The sequence below is a fragment of the Heteronotia binoei genome, chromosome 18 (genome assembly GCF_032191835.1).
Source record: "Heteronotia binoei isolate CCM8104 ecotype False Entrance Well chromosome 18, APGP_CSIRO_Hbin_v1, whole genome shotgun sequence".
Taxonomy (NCBI): domain Eukaryota; kingdom Metazoa; phylum Chordata; class Lepidosauria; order Squamata; family Gekkonidae; genus Heteronotia; species Heteronotia binoei.
In genome coordinates this window covers 15425117-15445874 of record NC_083240.1, presented here as the reverse complement: position 1 = coordinate 15445874, position 20758 = coordinate 15425117, and the positions used below count along the sequence as shown (strand labels likewise).

The following is a 20758-nucleotide window of genomic DNA, read 5'->3' as shown; positions in this document are numbered from 1 at the left end:
TTAGGGTTTCTAACCTCCAAGTAGAGTCTGGAGATCTTCTGGTATCACAGCTGATCTCCAGGTGACAGAGGTCAGTTCCCCTGGAGAAAATGGCTGGTTTGGAAGATGGACTCTCTGGCATTATACTCCGCCGAAATCCTTCCCCTCCCCTGACCCCACCCTCCTCAAGCTCCACCCCCCCCAAAAAAACCTCCAGGTTTCCTGACTCAAAGCTGGCAACCCTAGTCTTCAGCACTCCCCCCTGCACTTTTCCAAGCTTGGTGATATCCTTTTTTGAAAGCTGAGCGGGTGTATCCGTGTTTGAACACATCGGACAAACACTTGTCACAAGGAAATTTGCATTGTGTCGAGTAATAAGGGCAGGCTTCCACATTTGATTTAGTGGTAGAATAAACATAGCACAGCTGGTGGTGGTAGTGGTTGGTTTTAAAGAAATCCGACAAAACATTGACCCTTGCCCTGCAAGGATTTGAAAATCCCAAAATATACACAAAATGAACTCAAATTCTACTTGGGTGCTACCACGGGACAGCCAGCGTGCAATCCCACTGTGTCTCTTTGGAAAAGTTTTTAAATGTCAGTAGAACAGATCATAACAACCCAGTCTGGTATGTGATGCCAATGTTCACCAACAGTGTTCCACAGAATTCAGTGGGCTGCTGGGTTGTAAGGGCTGCTCCAGTGGGCTCATTCTGGGGCTATTTGCACTTCCAGATCTGCCGCTGCTTGGTTGAACATCACACCTCTGCAGGAAGTGGTCCTGAAAATTGAGAAATCCTACTACTCTGTGGGGCTAACAGGTGAGAAGCGATTAGCATTCACCTACAAATAAGCGAGTTTGTGTGGGGAGCTTGTGTGTGCGTATGAAGAAGAGCAGGGCTTTTTTTGTAGCAGGAACTTCTTTGCATATTAGGCTACACCCCCCTGATGTATCCAATTCTCCAACAGCTTACAGTAGGGCCCTTTAAGAAGAGCCCTGTAATCTCTTGGAGGATTGCCTACATCAGGGAGGTGTAGCCTAATATGCAAAGGAGTTTCTGCTACAAAAAAAAAAACCCTTAAGAAGAGTATAATTATAGAATTCCACCATTCTAATTCAAGTTTGTAAATTCCAAAATGATTGCTTTGCGACATTTCTTTTACGAATCAGCCCAAAAGGCCAAAATAAGTATCTTGGTTCTATCTATGTGAAAAGTTTTCAACTTTACAAAAAAAAAAAAAAGATGTCTTTTTTTGTAGGCTAGGAAGAGAATGGGAAATCTCTGCCTCCTCCCATCTGTCTGTGTACTTTCGATAATAGCTTACATGGCAAATAAAACTTTACAACAACATAGCGCATATACCATATATACAACGGGTCCGGTGAAACTCTTCTTGCGTCACAAAGGTTTTCATCTAGCTACTACGAATGTCATCGGGAATTGTCAGATTCTAGGAGCTGCTATCTCCTTCTGCAAAAGCTCTGAAGAATGCAAACACTCTTAATTTTTGGCAGTCCGTTTGGAAGAGAAGTCTCGTTAAAGTTGTTTGGTACCGTTTGGCTGGGGAGACGTCCCCCTCGAGGGCTTCTAGAAAGAGGGCAAGTCCACTTTCATCAAAAGTGAAGAGGGGAAGGGAAGGAGCTCGGGCCTGCCATGACCAACAAAACAAACCAGCCTTTCACACTGCAGTGTGAATTTGGCAGGGGCGTTCTGCAGAAAATTTGCTCAGTTTTAACCATGCTCAGGTTTCGCTGCTGAACATTCCCAGCCAGTTGCTGCCACCTGCTTCCATTAGAAGTTTTGATGGCATGAAAAGAACATGACCCACTTCGCCCGGGAAGATACACAGCAGTGGATTTCCACAGCACAACAGTGGCATTCTGCCACTTGAGCTCTGAAAAAGAAAATACTTTCTGTGGTTCCCCAAGGCTTGTTTCCCCCCCACCCAGCTTTTAATTCCAAGCACCTTTCAGATCCTCTTAACTTTTTTTGTCCTCGTTTGGCAGCTCCCAAATGAACTGGGAGACCCTTCAGTTAATTTCCCCCTCTGTGAACTCCTCTTTGATGGACTGTTTGCGGGATTTGCAATCTGGCAGGTCAAAGCCAAAGTCCGCCCATTCGTCAGCTCCGCTGCGGTTGGGGATGGTGATCGTATGGCGCACCCGGAAATGCACAGCTTCCATGACACGTTGTCTTTGCAGCTCCCCGGACGTGCCGATGGAGATGGTGGAGGCGTTGCTGCTGGAGCGGATCAGCTGCTGGGCTCCGTAGTCGTGGCCCTGTTTCAGTTCCTGCAGGCCCCTCCAGATAATCATCCGGTATTGCTCCGGGATCTTCAGTGCTCCGAGATCCTGCCAAGAAAGACATGGCCGAGATGATAGGGCTGGAGTCTATGGATCCCTTCTGCTAATTGTAGCACCTTCCTCTGACACAAGGTGCCTTCCTCAAAGCCACCTTGTATGGAAGATGCTACTATTAGGCTGCAATCACGCACACTAAATAATGCACTTTCAATCCACGTGTGATGCACTTTCCGACTGGATTTTACTGTGTGAACTAGCAAAACCAGTTGAAAAGTGCATTGGAAATGGATTGAAAGTGCATTATTTAATGTGTGTGATCGCAGCCTTAGACGAACAAATCTATAGGGTCCAACCCTGTTATTCCCAAGGGATAGTCATTACTGCAAAATACAATAGGAGTCCAGTGGCACCTTAAAGACTAACAAATTTTTATTCCAGCATAGGCATTTAGGAGTTCAAACTCAATTTCATCAGGTGCCTGCCACTGAGGAGATTCAGGAATGCAAATGAAGCACTCTGTGCACGCTCGAAGGAACTTAGCTCAACATCTGATGAAGTAAGCTCTGACTCACGAAAACTTGTGTTGCAATATTAATCTTTAAAGGGGTCACTGGACTCGTTTGATTTTAGTTTATTTTCATGGCCTTTTTTTAAAAAAAATTAAAAACTCAGTCAGTCGCAATTGACTTCCAACCATTCCATGAGTGCATGGGAAATCACTTGGGCACCGAAAGTGGGTGAAAGAATGAGGTGAAACCATTTGGGACTGTGCATACCCAGCATTACAGTTCTGCATCAAAGTTGCCCCAAACTCTTGCACCGAATAAAGTAAGCACTTATGCAAACTGAGGATTCTGTTCATACCCAGAAGCACTTAGTCCAACATTTTTAAAGGCAAATGTTTCAGATTGAGATGTTCAAGAAAAAGAAAAATTGGATTTATACCCCACCCTTCCCTCAGAGTCCCAGCGTGGCTTACAATCTCCTTCCAGGAAGGAGAACCAGTTTGGTGTAGTGGTTAAGTGTGCGGACTCTTATCTGGGAGAACCGGCTTTGATTCCCCACTCCTCCACTTGCAGCTGCTGAGATGGCCTTGAGTCAGCCATAGCTTTCATAGAAGATGTCCTTGAAAGGGCAGCTGCTATAAAAGCACTCTCAGCCCCACCTACCTCACAGGGTGTTTGTTGTGGGGAGGGGGAAGGTAGAGGAGATTGTGACTGCTCTGAGACTCTGAGATTCAGAGTATAGGGTGGGATATAAATCCAAAATCTTCTTCTTCTTCCCTTCCTCATTCCACAACAGAAACCCTGTGAGGTAGGTGGGGCTGAGAGAGCTCTGAGAGAACTGTGAATGACCCAAGGTCACCCAGATGGCTTCGTGTAGAGGACTGGGGAATCAAACCCAGTTCTCCAGATTAGCGTCCACTGCTCTTAACCACTACACCATGCTGGTGTAGGTAATCCGAGTCCCTCTTTTGACTTTCATGTCATTCAGGAATACCATTAATCAGGGCTTTTCTTGTAGCAGGAACTCCTTTGCATATTAGGCCACACAACCCTGATCCAGCCAATCCTCCAAGACCTTACAGGGCTCTTAGTACAGGGCCTACTATAAGCTCTTGGAGGATTGGCTACACACTCCTGATGTAGCCAGTTGTCCTAGAGTTTACAGTAGGTCCTGTACTAAGAGCCCTGCAAGATCTTGAAGGATTGTCTGCATCAGGGGTGTGTGGCCTAATATGCAAAGGAGTTCTTGCTACAAAAAAAAGCCCTGCATACAGCAGCAGATTTGGAAGAGAAGGAGGCTGCAACCAACACAGGCTTTCTCTTCACATTGAGAGCCGATTGCAAACTCCTTGAAGCCTCACGTGGGAAAATGACTGTATGACACTGTTAATTCAGTTAAAAGAAGTGCAATGCACTATTGGAAGTAGGGAGCTTAAAAACACTACGTCCAGCTCAGTTCAATAAGCATAGAAGGACTTGATCATGCAAGAACTTTGCTCTGAAATCCAACAAACAGCAAAATGCTGCACTTCATGGAGTTAGTTGTAAGGGCCGAGTCTAGGCAAATGTGCAACTGGCTCCAGCAGTCTATGAAAAGTTAAGATCTTTGATGACTTCTCATTTCCCGCTCAGTTCCTGCAGCCCAGAAAGGAAAATGGCTCTGCGCAGAATCATAGAATCATGGCGTTGGAAGGGACCTCCTGGGTCATCTAGTCCAACTCCTTGAACAATGCAGGAAATTCACAAATACCTTCCTCCACACCCCCAGTGACATTTGCTCTATGCCTAGAAGATGGCAAAAAAAAAAAGGAAAGAACTAAGATGCAGACAAGGGAAAGCAGCATGGTATGGCCCGATCTCATCAGCTTTCAGAAGCTCAGCAGGACATAATGCTATAGACCCTCCAAATCAGCCATTTTCTCCAGAGGAAGTGATCTCTGTGGTCTGGAGATCAGCTGTAAATCTGGGAGACTGCCCGGCCCCATCTGGAAGTCACAAACACCAGGGCTGGTTTTTTTTGCAAGAACTTCTTTGCACATTAAGCCACACCCACTGATGTAGGCAATCCTACAAGGGCTTACGGGGCTCTTAGTAAAGGGCCTGCTGTAAGCTCCAGGAAGATTGGCTACATCAGAGGGGTGTGGCCTAATATGCAAAGGAGTTCCTGCTACAAAAAAAAGCCCTGACCAACACTAAAGTGAAATGAAGGAAATGGGGTCCGCAAAGAGGAACATACAGAAGAAGCCACTCAAAGTCCATCTTTGTACACGATTCCTAATGTCTGCCCCGGTGGCATGCGTGATTTGTGGCCAGTGATAAGCCTTGTCTGATGGTCACGTTCCCCCCCCCCACCCCCGCCAAAAAAACCCCCCACTCTCTTGACATTTTAAGGGCCAAATACCACAACGGGAAACCTGTGAACAGGTATCTCAGAGCAGGAGATAACCACTCTGCAGGGTAATTGACTGTGAAACTGGTGCAGGGTTATGGAGGCATCCTCCCTCCCTCTTGCACCCCCCCAATTAGGTTGAGCCCCACCCACCATGGCTGCAATCTGAAATTTCGGGAATAGCGGAGGCCTGTCCACAGACTTCCCATCTGTCGTGTCTGCGAGAGCTACAGCCAAGAGATACAGAACCGGGAGAAGAGCTTGCCCCGGAAATTGTTTACCTCCATGGTCAAGTTCTGCAGGTGGTAAATAGTCTGTAACCCTTGCGAAGTGAAATAGTCAATGCAGTTTGAGCACCCCAGTCCTGTTAAAAAACTGCGGAAGGGAAACAAACAGGGACATAAAAAGTCATGGTTAAAGCCTCAGGAAGGGCTGCATCCCGACACTCTTCTCACTGGCAGAGGGGCGCTGGCCAATTGTGGCAGATTGGGCTCCATTCCCATCCCTCTCAGTGTCACATTTTTGGGTACCAGTCAATGTACCAGGTTCTCTAGAGGTGCAAGGACGAGGGTTGCCAGCTCAGGGTTGGGAAATTCCTGGAGATTTGGGGGTGGAGTCTGAGGAGGATGGCGTTCAGGGATTATATTTGGCAGGGGATAATGCTAAGGAATCCACCTTCCAAAGTAGACATTTCTGTTGCCCTGGACTGTTTTCTGTTGCCAAGAGATCTGTTCAGTGGACATCCCAGGAGATCACCAGCCATTACCTGGGAAATGAACACATATGTCCTTCCTCCCCATCCTCCATTATGCCCTCCTCCACCCCCACACTCTCTGTTGTTGAATTCTGGACTGTAAACTCCTAGGGGCAGGGGTTTTCCTTCTCCTTTAAGCATCAGAAACACTGACGGGGCAACATTCCTATGATCAATAATCAGGGGTGGAATTCTAGCAGGAGCTCCTTTGCATATTAGGCCACACACCCTTGATGTAGCCAATCCTCCGAGAGCTTACGAGGCTCTTTTTTGTAAGCTCTTGGAGGATTGGCTACATCACGGCGGGGGGGGGGGCTAATACGCAAAGGAGCCCCTGCTGGAATTCCACTCCTGTCAATAATGACTGTATTGTTTTTCTAACAGAGCAGCAATTCCTCAGGCAGGGCTTGCAGCCAGTTGCAACAGGCGGGTTGTGGATCGTTAGTGTCAGGTTAAGGTGACAGGAGACATGGGACATGCCCGGCAAATGCATCCCTACCTGACGAGGCTTGGGTCTGGGTTGTAGGGGGGAGGGGGAGTGCAGTGTGACCCCGAGACCATTGCCTGGGAAGAGTGCCCTCCATTCATTTCTCCATTGGACTGCATGGTGTGGCTGTTCAGCATGCCAGGCCCTGGGGGGGGCAAGATGAGAGTTGGCGGTCATATACCTGAGTGTTTGTGTTTTTCCAAAACAGCGCAGAAGGAAAGAAAAAATATATGGCCCTGTGTACAAGGCATAGCTTTCACCTTCCTAACCAATTCCATTTTTCCTTATGCCTTCACTGTCAACGGTATGGGTGACAGGGCCTTTTTGCCAGGGGCCCCTAGAGAACAGAGCTGTAGTTATTGCCTGTGACATTTCAGGCAGTTTTCATTGTATTATTAGATGTTATGTTGTTGTATATATTATATTGCATTGTGTATTTGTAGACAGACTATATTTAGTCAGCTGCAAGACTAATGAATGCATAAAACTACCCTATACAGGGACAGACCTTTGGTTTATCAAAGTCAGTATTATCTTCTCCATCTGGCAGGTCTGAGGCTGAGGTGTTTCACATCACCTTCTGCCTGCCAAGCTGATGCTCTACCATGGAGCCACAGCCCTACTTTCCCACTTCACCCCTCCTACAGCTATTCCAAATATCCCTCTGAACCTGTTCCTGAGACCCCCCAGGTTTGGAGGAGCACTTTGGGCTGCCATGAAAGGGAGACAGTGGCAAAATGGTGCTCCAGGGGCAGAGCTCTTTGGCATGGTGAAAACGCTACTTGGCTGGAACCAAGAGGAGGCCTGCAATGGCTGGAGAAGAGACCCCTCCGCCCCGGATCCCCACATAAGCAGCTCTGAGTTTTCTACGGAAGAGGCAGACGAAAGCCTAACACAAACACAACATCCCCATCTATTAGCATTAGTAGGGTTGCCAGGTCCAGCTCAAGAAATATCTGGGGACTTTGGGGGTGGGGCAGGGAACAATGGTGTGAAAAGCACAATTGAACTCCAAAGGTCATCACATTTAAAGGGACCACGCTACTTTTAAATGCCTTCCCTCCATTTGGAATAATGAAAGATAGGGGCACCTTCTTTTGGGACTCACAGAATTGGACCGCCTGGTCCAATCTTTTTGAAACTTGGGGGATTTTTTTAGAAGAGGCACCAGATGCTATTCTGAAAATGTGGTGCCTCTACCTCAAAAAACAGCTCCCCAGATCCCCAGGGCTCAATTTTCCATTAAACCCTATGGGAATCAGTCTCCATAGGAAATAATACAGTGCCCAGCAGACGTTTTCCCTGCCCACCCCCTGCTTTCTGATGACCCTGAAGCGGGGGCGGGGGGGGGCTCCAAGCTGGGGAATACCCTGTCCCCGCCTGGGGATTGGCAACCCTAAGCTTTAGGCACCTCACCCATCGGTCCGAGATTTGGTCCCGCGCTGGAGCCGTGCTGAGGTGGCTGCCCCACCAGTTGGTTCACAGATGGCAGTTTGTTGATCCCTCCTGTGTGGAGCTTGTTTATCGGTGACAGAACGGGGCCGTATGAGGAAGGGGGCTGAAGGTGAGTTCTGTGTGAGAACAAACAGAATCAGATGAGCAGTAGATATCGAATTCACCAAAGCACGGGTCCCCAACCTTTTTGAGCCTGTGGGCACTTTTGGACATACAAATACAAAATGGCTGCTGCCTGAGGTGAAGCCAGCCACAAAATGATTGTCAAAGCAGAACTTCAGTCACACTTCGTGTTGTGGTGGCAGCTGCTGCCAGAGGAACGTGTTTAAAAATCTGTGCAGCCAATCAAACCTCCAATAGCCAGTCAGGCGAAAACCCCAACTGCCCCGCTCGTGTTTTAAAAATACTTGGAGGGCCCCAAGTTGGGCACCCTTACACCAAAACATCACAGACCTCGGTGTGGCTTTCACCCAAGACAGTTTCCATGTGTGTAGAGCGGATCATTTTGGCCCTCAAAATCCAAGCAGTTATTGGCATGAAGAGAATTTCTGGAAGTCTCATAACACAAACCCAGATTGTGGAAGTAACTCAGGACAGTTCAGCAGTTAGCTCCCCTTCCTCTCGCTTCTCATGTGCTAATTTTTAAAAGGGCTGTCAACAGGGGTGGGGATGAAAGTCCTGCCCCTTGAATAGAGGCAGAAGCTAAGCAGGGTCAGCCCTGGTTAATATTTGGATGGGAGACCACCAAGGAAGTCCAGGGTCACTATACAGAGGCAGGCAATGGCAAACCGCATCTGAAAACCCCACACAGTCGTTTAAATTGACTTTATACAGCCACCAATATACAGATGAAGCTTTTCACAGCATGGAAGGAAATAACATCCACCAGGTAAATAAGCTGCTATTGAAAGGGCCGGACACTGAGCCCATAACGGGGAGGGCGGAATACATAATAAAATAAATAAATAATAAAATAAATTCTCCAATTCCTGTATACGGCAAGCTCTGGCGGGACTCACTGGCGCTGCAGGAGCTGCTGCTGCTGTTGACGATACGAGTCGACCAACTGCTGAGGAACGAGTTCGACCAGCTCTAGACTCTCCTTGATCTTCATCAGGATCTCGAAGTTCTCTCGGCCATGAACCTGCGTCAGAGAAGACAACACTGGGCTCCATCAAGGGTGGCCAGGCTACAGCCAATACAACCCCCAGGCAGAATTAGGGAGCAGGGTCTGGTGATGTCATTTCCAGCACAAACCAGAAGTGATGCCTCTTAGACGCTCCAGGATTGAACAAAAAACTCTATGGTTTTACCTCAGGAAAGAAAACGGGGGTCAGCACTTACTTCTGCCAATGTTGACTACTTACTGGTACGTAATATGTTTCCTCTTCCCCGTGTCTTCGTTTCTTAATACCCGCTCCTAGTGCTGGAATCCCTTGGGGACTCTGCTTGAAAGCTGGAGGGTGGGAAAGAAAAACAAGGAAGGCTTTTGGGCAGGGCTCAATCTGAGCCAAAGACAGGCCCTTCTCTGATTCTGCAAAGGCTTCTGGGAAGCAGGTTCCATTGGCATGAAGAGGGATACTTGTCTAGTTAAAAATGATGTTAGGACCTCATACCTGCAAGATACTTCCCTGGGGTGTGCCTGTCCTCCAACCCCATGTGAACACCCATCTTCTTTCACAGGCCCCCAAACTTGACCCATTCAAATGGGAACAGCCACTACACCCTGACTTACTCCGCTTGTTGGGGTTGCCATTCTTAGCCGCGCTTTCATTCAGGGCTTGCTGCTCTCGGTAATGGTCCTCGTCTGCTTTCCGGTCTCTGCCGGGGCAAGCGCAAATCCGACCTTCAAAGGACCTTCGTCCCAGAACCTGCCCGCTGAGAAGCAAAGTTAACGTAAACTCAACAGACTGGCAGTGTCTCAGAGGGGAGATTATGGGTGCCATCTCCCAGCTCTGGACCCCGACCCCCCATTCCACAGCTCAACAGGTGGGCAGGAGGAAGGGTTGCCAGACTCCCCAGAGGAGGGGAGGGCCCCCCGCCACCAGGCCATGCTCCCCCGCCACCAATCAGCTGGCCAGCAAGGGGGATTTACCAGAAGAAAGAGGAAGGCCCAGGCCATGTTGCCCAGGAAGTGATGTCATCCCAGCAGTGACTTCCGGGCAACACTGGTATTTGAGCAAAAATTCTATAATAAAAATGTTTTCTACCATAGACTTTTTGCCCAGATAACAGATAGTAACCCAGATGTTGCTGGTGTGATGACATCGCTCACTGATAAAGGGAATTTACAGCACAATGCCAAATGATTTAAGAAGGGGAGGGTGCTGCCCTTCTAAGTCCACTGATTTAGAACAATTACGGGGTTCCCAGCTTCTGGGTGGGCCTGGGTAGGACTACCAACCTCCAGATGGCAACTGGAGATCTCCTGAGATTTTAACTCCAGGTGACAGAAATAAGTTCCTCTAGAGAAAATGGCCGCTTTAGAAGGTGGCAGGGGTTTTTTTATGTAGCAGGAACTCCTTTGCATATTAGGCCACACACCCCTGATGTAGCCAATCCTCCTGGAGCTTACAGTAGGCCTTGTAAGAAGAGCCCTGTAAGCTCTTGGAGGATTGGCTACATAAGAGGGGTGTGGCCTTATATGGAATTCCTGCTACAAAAAAAGCCCTGGCAGGTGGACTCTATGGCATTAGACTCCACTGAAGTCCACCCCCCCAAACTCACCTCCTTCAAGCTCCACCCCCTAAATTTCCAGGTATTTCCCAACCCAGAGCTGGAAACCCTAGGCCTCTGGATCTTTTGGAACTTTAAGCCAATTTCACACTTCACAGTTAAGTTCCCATGGAGAAAATGGCTGCTTTGGTGAATGGACTCTATATATTATACCATAATGAAGTCCTTCGTCTCCTCCAAGCCCCACCATTCTCAGGCTCCACCCCCAAATCTCTAGGAATTGCCAGTCCAGAGTTAGTAATTCTAGTCACTGCACACCCAACAGCAGCCTTACAGATTTGTGGAACTGGGCTCTCCCTCGGCAGCCATTTGGGCAAAATGGGCTCCCCTTTGGCAGCCATATTGGCAGCACAGAGACAGAGTGGTCTGCAGAACAGAAGTCAGCTGGACGGACTCACTCTCTGGTTTCCAGGGTGATGATGATGAGGATGGGCCGCCTGTTCATCCCGCCCACACAACTGCTGTTGCACATAAAGTTGTAGAGGATGGTTGTGAATTCGGTACCCACCTGCTCAAAAAGGGCAAAAAAAAGAGAGGGTTAATTTCTCACACCTGTGCAGTATAGCAATATTTATTGATACAATGGTTGGCAATTGCACATACGAAACGTGCTCAGTGCTGATTTATTGATGCATGGGTAAAACTGGGAAAATAAGTATGTGTAATGGGGGAAACCTCAAATGGCACAAACATTAAGCATCTGGGAGTGTGGGGGGGGGAGGGGGGAATGTGTGATTCACAAGAGAGACACTGAAACAGAAATTTCTCCAGCTGTTGCAAGAGGGATGAGAACTATGAAAATATTCCAGCAGCAAAAGAAATTCCCTTTGTCCATGAGCTCACTGGGTGGGCTTAGACCACCAGCAGCTTCGGACTTCCGTCTACCGCAGCGGGACCCAGGCTGTCTTGATTTAGAGGGTTCTTTAGAAGAGGAGCAGCAGTGCCAAATTAAACCCTGTGGAGGCCCCTAGTCAGTCAAACTCGGAGGGAAGCCCCTCACAACTTATCTCAGAGTCTGAGCCCTTTTGCAGCCTGCAGGCACCTTCTCAAAAGCCCCTTCAACAAAGCGTAATATAAAATATTATCCACATCCAGCAGGGCTTTTTTGGTAGAAAAAAACCCAGCGGAAACTCATTTGCATCTTAGGCCTAATGGCACCATTGTTTTGCACATGGCTTTGTTGTAGAACAAGCCCAGCAGGAACTCATTAGCATATTAGGCCACACCCCTAACACCAAGCCAGCTGCCCATTCCTGCTCAAAAAAGCCCTGACATCCAGAGATTTCAGTGTTCCAAATAAATACTAAAACAAAAGCCAATACAGAGAACACCTACATAAATGGAGTCTCTGCCTGCAAGAGGCTTACAGTCTGAGAGGGGCTCAGCAAATAGGCAAGGAAAGAACGGAGGATGAATCAAACTGAAATTAGAACTTTGACATTAATAGGAGAACAAATGTTGAGGCCGGGGGCACCTTTAAAACCAAGTTTTTTTCAAGGTATGAGCTTTCCTGAAGACGTATATGTGCACATGAAAGCTCACACTTTGAATAAAACTTGGTTAGTCTTAAAGGTGCCGCCGGCCTCAACATTTGTTGTGCTGCTTCAGACCAACACCTGGATTTAACAGGAGAGCAACGTTCCCTCTAAGCTGCAGAGTCTTGTGAGCAAAGATTCTACTTTGTGAGCTACTGGCATGAAAGTTGTGAGCTACGGCATAAATTTAGTGTGTTCTGGGGTCATCCTTCCTGAGCTAAGACAAAAATGTGTGAACTGGAGGCTAAAAATCTGTGAGCTAGCTCACGCTAACTCAGCTTAGGGGGAACACTGCAGGAGAGGTTTGCTTCAATCACCGTTTTTTTGCTCAGGCTCAACACCGCCCATTTGGAGGCAAAATGAAAGTTGCAGTATGTTTGCCCAACAGCAGGGGGAGCGGCAAACCTTTCCCATTACCAGGACCATTTTCCATGGTCCTTCAATCTGTTGCCACGGTCTGTGAGTTTACAGCAATAAAACACGACATCTTTGCAAGCAGCTTGAACAGATTAAGTTCTCTGGGAAAAGAGAAGTCTTTCCTAACACCTCCCCCCTGAGATCCTTTGACTGGAGATGCCCAGAAACAAACCCGGACAGTTCAGCATCCCAAACCATCAACTTCAGGATCCTACCATCTCATTCAGCTGCGTGACCAGACCAGGCCTTTATGATCTAAGGCCCTGCTTCCCTTCTGCAGCTGCTCATTCTCCTGATAACAAGGTGGGATTACCTGGGGAGGTTCGTAAGGAACCATCACGCTCTGCCTCCCGGTGACAGGATCATCCACGTACTGAGAGAGGTTGTTGCCTTCCACGCGGATTAAGTGACTGGCTGGAGCTGACAGACCTGTGGAGACAAAGGGCAGGTTTGCTGCAAGCTTGCACATTCGTGCACAAGCGTAGCCCATGCATGCCTTTTGCGAGCATCCCAGAAGAATGCTCCCAAGAAAACGGCTCTGGGTCAAGCATTGGATGTTTGGCCTTCTCTAGTGCTCATTAAAGGCAGAGCCTGCTGATTTGCCCTGCTCAGTGGAAACACTGCTTGTTGCTCTCTTGAGAAGCAATACCCCACTGCAGGGCTTTTCTTGTAGCAGGAACTCCTTTGCATCTTAGGCCACACACCCATCTTATGTAGCCAATCCTCTAAGAGCTTACAGGGCTCTTCGTACAGGGCCTACTGGAAGCTCCAGGAGGACTGGCTACATCAGGGAGTGTGGCCTAATATGCAAAGGAGGTCCTGCTACAAAAAAGCCCTGCCCCACCGGAGAACAGCCCGAATGCTGCAAACCTGAGGTTACAGCAGCATCTTTCCTGGCATATGGCAAGTGTTTTTAGAAACCAGTCAGGGCCAGCTGGGGATTTTGTCCAGCAAGTCTTCTGAGTTGCCTTTGGAGATGCGACTGGCTGTGCAGCTTTTTAAAAATGTGGCTTTGGCTGCAGTTGCCCTCATTGCACAAGGACCTTCATCATGTGACCAAAGATAAGCTACGGCAGCCCCTTTGTGGCTAAGCTCCGCCTCCTGCAGGAGCCATTTTGTGGTAGTCATTTTATGGCAGTGCCCCCTGCCCTGGCTCAGAATTCCAAAGCTGCCTGCCAGCTCCAAAAAAGGTTAGGTAGCCCTGCTGCGGGCCTCTTAAACTACAATGCAAGTTGCGTGCTCCGAGTCATTGACCAATGTCTTCTAGCGACCAAAGTAAATAATGACGGGCAAAAGGGGAGAGGTTCCATGCACTTCTGTATAAAGACGGCAACCTGTGAACGGAAGTAACGAAGAACTTGGGGCATGTTCCTCACCGTCGTTGAAGTCACGCCCAAGCTCGTGGTTCGGGCACCGCTTCACCACCTCTGTCACGTGCTCTGCCTTTTTGTAGACGGGCATGGCCCGGATGACGGTCCCCGGAGGAGGCGGCGTTGAGACTTTGATCTGGATGGGGCACGTCTTTGCGATCTGACAATAGAGCTTCTTCAGGAGGGGGGAATACTGCAAAGGAACCACAGGGGTTGGGATGAATTCAAGTTGACCTTGGCAGGCCATGGCAGACAATCGGTTCCCTCCGAACCTGCCCTGATGTTTGCTCTGATGAAAAGAATGGAATCAAAGGGAACTAGTTGGCCTCCAGGTAAATCCCCATTTTTAACATTAGTTGTGCTTGGATAAATCAGCACAATGCTCTATGTCAGGCGTTCCCAACCTGGTGCCCGTGAGCACATAGCACCCACCACAGGTGGAATTCTAGCAGGAGCTCCTTTGCATATGTAGCCTGATGTAGCCAATCCTCCATGAGCTTACAAAAAAGAGCCTTGTAAGCTCCTGGAGGATTGGCTACATCAGGGGTGTGTGGCCTAATATGCAAAGGAGCTCCTGCTAGAATTCCACCCCTGGCACCCACCAACTCCTTTGGATGAACAAAAGCTATTGAGGAAGAATCAGAGTGAATTCTCTAAGGGGAAGACCTTGTCTTGGTAACTTTTTAGAGTTCTTTGAGGGGGCGAACGGGCAGGTGGACAAGGGTGACCCAACAGATGTTGTTTACCTAGACTTCCAGGAAGCTTTTGCTAAAGTTCTTCATCAGAGGCTCCCAAGTAAACTCAGCACACAGTCATGGGATAAGACAGGGTGGCCAAACTTGTTTAATGTCAGAGCCACATAGAATAAATGTCTGGTGTTTGAGAGCCACAAGACATGAGTGCGAGGGGGAGAACGACGACATTGGATTTATATTCCGCCCTCCACTCAGAGTCTCAGAGCGGCTCACAATCTCCTTTACCTTCCTCCCCCACAACAGACACCCTGTGAGGTGGGTGGGGCTGAGAGGGCTTTCACAGCCCTTTCAAGGACAACTCCTATGAAAACTATGGCTGACCCAAGGCCATTCCAGCAGCTGAAAGTGGAGGAGTGGGGAATCAAACTCGGTTCCCCCAGATAAGAGTCCGCACACTTAACCACTACACCAAACTGGCTCTCGGTTTGGATGCTGCATCCTGTTGATCGTGTTGACCAGCTCCATGCAATTCACCTTGACTCCCAGTGAGAAAGGAGGACTGTAAATAACTTAAATATATCCAGGACTTTTTCTGAGTAGGAACACAATTCTGGCTGGCTTGGTGTCAAGGACGTGGCCTAATATGCAAATGACTTCCTGCTGGGCTTTTTTCTACAAAAAACAAACAAACCCTGGATATATCTAAAAACTGTCTATTGGACATAGATAATACAGCTGGCTCTTCACAAAGCAGTGAAGCAAAGCAGTTAACAGAGAACACTGAACACTGAACATGAGTCAAATAACGACCAAGCTGTTGATAGAGAACACTGTACATGAGTCGGCAGTGTGATGCAGTAGCTAAAAAGGCAAATGCAATTCTGGGCCGTAGCAATGGAATTACAGTGTCCAGATTATGTGCAGTGATGGCATTGCTTTACTCTGCTCTGGTTAGACCTCACCTGGAGTATTGTATTCAGTTTTGAGCACCACAATTTAAGAAGGATATAGACAAGTGGGAACGTGTCCAGAGGAGGCCAATGAAGATAATGAGGGCTCTGGAGACCAAGTCCTATAAGGCAAGGTTGAAGGAGCTGGGTATGTTTAGCTTGGAGAGGAGATGACTGATAGGTGATATGATCACCTTCTTCAAGTACTTGAAGGGATGTCATATAGAGGATAGTGCAGAATTGTTTTCTGTTGCCCAGAAGGTTGGACCAGAACCAACAGGTTGAAATTTAATCAAAAGACTTTCTGGCTAAACATTGGGAAGAACTTCCTGACAGTTAGAGCAGTTCCTCAATGGAACAGGCATTCTCGGGAGGTGGTGGGCTCTCCTTCTTTGAAGGTTTTAAACAGAAGCTAGATGGCCATCTGACAGCAATGCGGATTCTGTGAAATTAGTAGCTGATGAGAAGGAGGGCGGGAAGGGTCACATCAGTGCTTAGTTCTCGTGGTCATTTCTTACACACCCAGAAAAATGCTGATGACCACTTTGGGGTCAGTCAACAATTTTTCTCCAGGCCAGTTTAGCCAGGAATCCTTGAAGTTTTTGCCATCTTCTGGGCATGGAACAGGGGTCACTAGGTGTGTGTGTGTTGGGGGGGTGTATTTGTAAAGTCCTTGCAGGAGATTGGACTAGATGACACTGGAGGTCTCTTCCAGCTCTATAATTCTAGAATTCTAAGTGATTGAAGCAAAATAGAGAACATTCATTCATTCCAGCAGGGTAACTACTGAAGGGAAAAGACTGGATTGTACCCAAAGTCATTTCATGTGATTTATTCATTATGTGAGAGAAGAAGAAGAAGAAGAAGAAGAAGAAGAAGAAGAAGAAGAAGAAGAAGAAGAAGAAGAAGAAGAAGAAGAAGAAGAAGAAGAAGAAGAAGAAGAAGATGATATTGGATTTATATCCCGCCCTCCACTCCGAAGAGTCTCAGAGCGACTCACAATCTTCTTGACCTTCCTCCCCCCCCACAACAGACACCCTGTGAGGTAGATGAAGATATTGGATTTATATCCCGCCCTCCACTCTGAAGAGTCTCAGAGCAGCTCACAATCTCCTTTGCCTTCCTCCCCCCCACAACAGACACCCTGTGAGGTGGGCGGGGCTGGAGAGGGCTCTCACAGCAGCTGCCCTTTCAAGGACAGCTCTGCAAGAGCTATGGCTGACCCAAGGCCATTCCAGCAGGTGCAAGTGGAGGAGTGGGGAATCAAACCCGGTTCTCCCAGATAAGAGTCGACACACTTAACCTCTACACCAAACTGGCTCTCCTGGCAATTTAGACAATTTTTCCTGGATGAAATGGCAGCTTTGGAGGGGGGAATGCTACGGAATCACATCCCCATGGGAATACCTCCCCTCCCCAAACTCCCCTCTTCCCAGGCACCGTCCCCAAATCTCCAGGAATTTCCCAACCTGTCATTGGCAACTCTAGCTCTGCTTTCCTACTTGGGGGACTGACTCTGTGTTTCCAATTTGGGCTGGGACCTCAGCTAGGCTGTGGGCCTTGAGGGATGTCTGGCTCTGTGCCAGCCCTTGAGACCAGGCCAGTTCATCCGTGCCACCTGCCCAATTTCTTTGCATGCTCAATCAGAACTGTGGGATCAGATGCCCAAAAATGCCAAGATCGGACAGATGTCTCAGATAGGGTTGCCAATCCCCAGGTGGGGGCAGGGGATCCCCCAGTTTGGAGGCCCTCCCCCCCCCCCGCTTCAGGGTTATCAGAAGGTGGGGAGGAAAATGTCTGCTGGACACTCCGTTATTCCCTGTGGAGACCAATTCCCGTAAGGTATAATGGGAAATTGATCTATGGGTATCTGGGGCTTTGGGGGGCCCTGTTTTTTGAGGCAGAGGCACCAATCTTTCAGCATAGTATCTGGTGATTCTCTTCAAAATGCCCCCCCAAAGATTGGGCTGGGGGTCCAATTCTATGAGCCCCCCAAAAAAGTGCCCCTATCCATTATTCCAAATGGAGGGAAGGCATTTAAAAGGCATGTGGTCCCTTTAAATGTGATGGCCAGAACTCCCTTCGGAGTTCAGTTGTCCTTGCCACATCCTTGCTCCTGGCTCCACCCCCAAAGTCTCCTGGCTCCACTTCCAAAGTCCCCAGATATTTCTTGAATCAGTCTTGGCAACCCTAGCCTCAGAGTTCAGAGTGGTGCATCAACAGACTTATGGTGCGGAGTTCATGATGGAAACCACCAAACTGGTCTAGAAAGAAGGGCTACCTTGGGTTTAAAAGGTCGTCTGCACTGGTCCGTGGCAAAGGGGATGCACCAACTGTACCACCCAGGGTGCTGTCTCTTCAAGAGGCCCTTGTCAACCCTTCCCTGCTTTGAGCCCACCGTTGGCATCATCGTGAGCACTCTGTTTGGAATCTCTCTCCCTTTCTGGGAGCGGGAGGGATTATCCCAACATGCCAGAACAGGCACCTTTGTTCAAGGATCCCAAACATTCACCTGGGGGTTATTTTTTTTTTAAAGAAGCCTGTTCCATACGATTTGGCTTCTCGTGTGGATCTGCTGAGACAGGTTTGCTTGAGGTGGAAGCGGGGAACAACAAGACCTCACTTTCAAAACATCTAGAGTACCCTCCACAGCTAGACTCCAAACAGGTCAAGGCAACAAGGAGGTGATGCAGAAACTGCAGCCGCTGGTGGTTTATCCCACACAGCTCATCTTCTGTGCCAGGGGAAGCTTTGCCGTTGGGCTGGGGGCAGTCGCTAGGCAAAAATTATGAAGGAATAGGAACGGGATGCATGAAAAACATAACCAGCGACCGGTGTTCCCTGTAAGCTGAGTTAACGTGAACTGGCTCAGATTTTTAGCCTCCAGTTCACACATTTTTGTCTTAGCTCAGGAAGGACGACCCCAGAGCACACTAATTTATGCAGTAGTTCCCATCTTCAATGCCAGTAGCTCACAAAGTAGAATTTTTGCTCACAAGACTCTGCAGCTTAGAGGGAACATTGCCAGTCTACACTGGTGTGTCTTGACATGGTGAAGCATAGGAGACGGCCTTGATCCTTCCCTCTTTCAGCTGATCGAATGATCGCTCTTCTCTGTGTTAAGGGCTGTCTCCTTGTGTACGCATCCCCATCTGTTTCAAGTTTCTAGTCCTTCGTAGCCAAGCTGTAATGGATACTGACCACGGAGTGAGCCAGCAGAGGTGTTCTTTGATGGCTAGATGGAGCCTCCATGCTTAGAGGCGGTATCTCTTTGAATATCAGGTCTAATGTGGCAACTAGGGTTGCCAATCACCAGGTAGGGACATGGGATCCCCCAGTCTGGAGGCCCTCCCCACACTTCCGGGTCATCAGAAAGCGGGGGTAGGGAGGGAACTGTCTGCTGGGCAATTCTGTATTCCCTATGGAGACCGATTCCCATAGGGTATAATACAGAATTGATCTGTGAGTATCTGAGGTTCTGATTGGCTGTTTTTTGAGGTAGAGGCACCAAATCTGCTGCACAGCATCCAGTGCCTCTCCTCAAAACACCCGCCAAATTTCAAAAGGATTGGACTAGGGGGTCCAATTCTGTAAGTCCCAAAAGAAGGCACCCCGTCCATTATTTTTAATTGAGGGATTTAAAAAGTATGCAGTCCCTTTAAATGTGATAGTCAGAACTCCCTTTGGAGTTCAATTATGCTTGTCCCAACCTTGCTCCTGGCTCCACCCCCAATGTGTCCTGGCTCCACCCCCAATGTCTCCTGGCTCCACCCCCAATGCCCCTAGATATTTCTTGAATTGGACTTGGCAACCCTAGCGGGAGGAGACTTTGGCTTCGTTTGTATTTTGGGGGGTTTTGGAGAGAAAATAAAAAGACTAATAAAAAAGAAAGAAAGAAACCAGTTCTTGACACAATGCACGTTATATTTGTGTCCTGTCGGTTCTGACCAACCATCCTGGGCTGATCCGAAACTGTGCTTGAAAAGGCCCTGTTCATTTTCTTCTAAGTTAAACAATCCTGGACCCTCACACAAAAAGATGATGAAACTACCTTACACTGGACTGTTGGATTGTCCATCAAGTTCTAGCAGGAGCTCCTTTGCATATTAGGCCACACCTCCTGATGTAGCCAATCTTCCAAGAGCTTACAAGGCTCTTTTTTGTAAGCTCTTGGAGGATTGGCTACATCAGGGGTGGGTGGCCTAATATGCAAAGGAGCTCCTGCTAGAATTCCACTCCTGAAGGTCAGTATTATCTGCTCTGACTGGCAGAGACTCTTTAGGGTCTCAGCTGGGAGTCTTTCCCAACACCTACTATGTGCACGATTGCATACAATGCAGCCGATTTATTGCGACCTGATACGGATTTCAAGGGAAGAGACGCTCAGGGGTGGTTTGCCATCGCCTGCCTCTGCACAGCGACCCTGGACTTCTTGGTGGTCTCCCATTCATGTAGTAATCGGGCCCAACCCAGATTAGCTCCAGAGATCTGATGAGGTTGGGCCATCCAGGTCAGGGCACGATACCTCCCACCTGATCCTTTCAACTGGAAATGCCCGGGATTGAACCTGGGATCTTTTACATTCCAAGCAGTTGCCCTGCCACAAGCCATGACCCCATCGACATTCTCTAATCGCTGGTTAGTTCACAATTGCAAACAAGCTCAGGTCACCACCGGGTCCCTCATAATATAGTTTGTGTTTATGCATGGGCTGTCAAGCAACCGACTCATGGCAACCCCAGCAAGGGGCTTTCAAGGCAAGCATGAAGCATTTGGATCCACCTGGGATCTTCAGAACAGCCGTCTGGGAATGTCCATTAGCAGGGGGGGCGGGGTTGTAGCAAGAACTCTTTTGCATATTAGGCCACAGACTCCTTATGTAACCAATCCTCCTGGAGCTTACAGTAGGCCCTGTACTAGGAGTCCTGTAAGCTCTTGGAGGATTGGGTACATCAGAAGTGTGTGGGCCTAATATGCAAAAGAGTTCCTGCTATAAAAAAGCCCTGTCCATTAATATTCTGCCCCCCCCCCAAATTTCAATATATAGGTCTTTTGGTCATGGCTGGGTGTGGTCCTATTAACATTTACGCTTAGAGGGCACAGAAATGCTACTGACGGTGTGCATGCTAAGAGCATTTTTTAAAAAAAAATTATTCCAGAGAGGTAGCTGTGTTACGTCT

General features: G+C 48.3%; 1 protein-coding gene across 2 annotated transcripts in view; it reads right to left on the bottom strand.

Annotated features, from left to right (window-relative positions):
- Positions 1–1205: 1205 nt before the first annotated feature.
- TP73 (tumor protein p73) overlaps positions 1206–20758 on the bottom strand; it is an 82735-nt gene continuing 63182 nt past the window's right edge. Inside the window, exons 4-13 of one of the 2 annotated variants that reach the window (XM_060259416.1) lie at positions 13940–14126; positions 12877–12992; positions 11010–11119; positions 9611–9753; positions 9243–9331; positions 8895–9019; positions 7837–7991; positions 6433–6565; positions 5461–5554; positions 1206–2332 (exon numbers count right to left, since the gene is read on the bottom strand). In XM_060259416.1, coding sequence (XP_060115399.1) covers positions 2012–2332; positions 5461–5554; positions 6433–6565; positions 7837–7991; positions 8895–9019; positions 9243–9331; positions 9611–9753; positions 11010–11119; positions 12877–12992; positions 13940–14126 — 1473 coding nt within the window. In that variant the 3' untranslated portion in view covers positions 1206–2011. The remainder of the gene's footprint in view (positions 2333–5460; positions 5555–6432; positions 6566–7836; positions 7992–8894; positions 9020–9242; positions 9332–9610; positions 9754–11009; positions 11120–12876; positions 12993–13939; positions 14127–20758) is intronic. The other variant, XM_060259417.1, reaches the window with a different exon arrangement.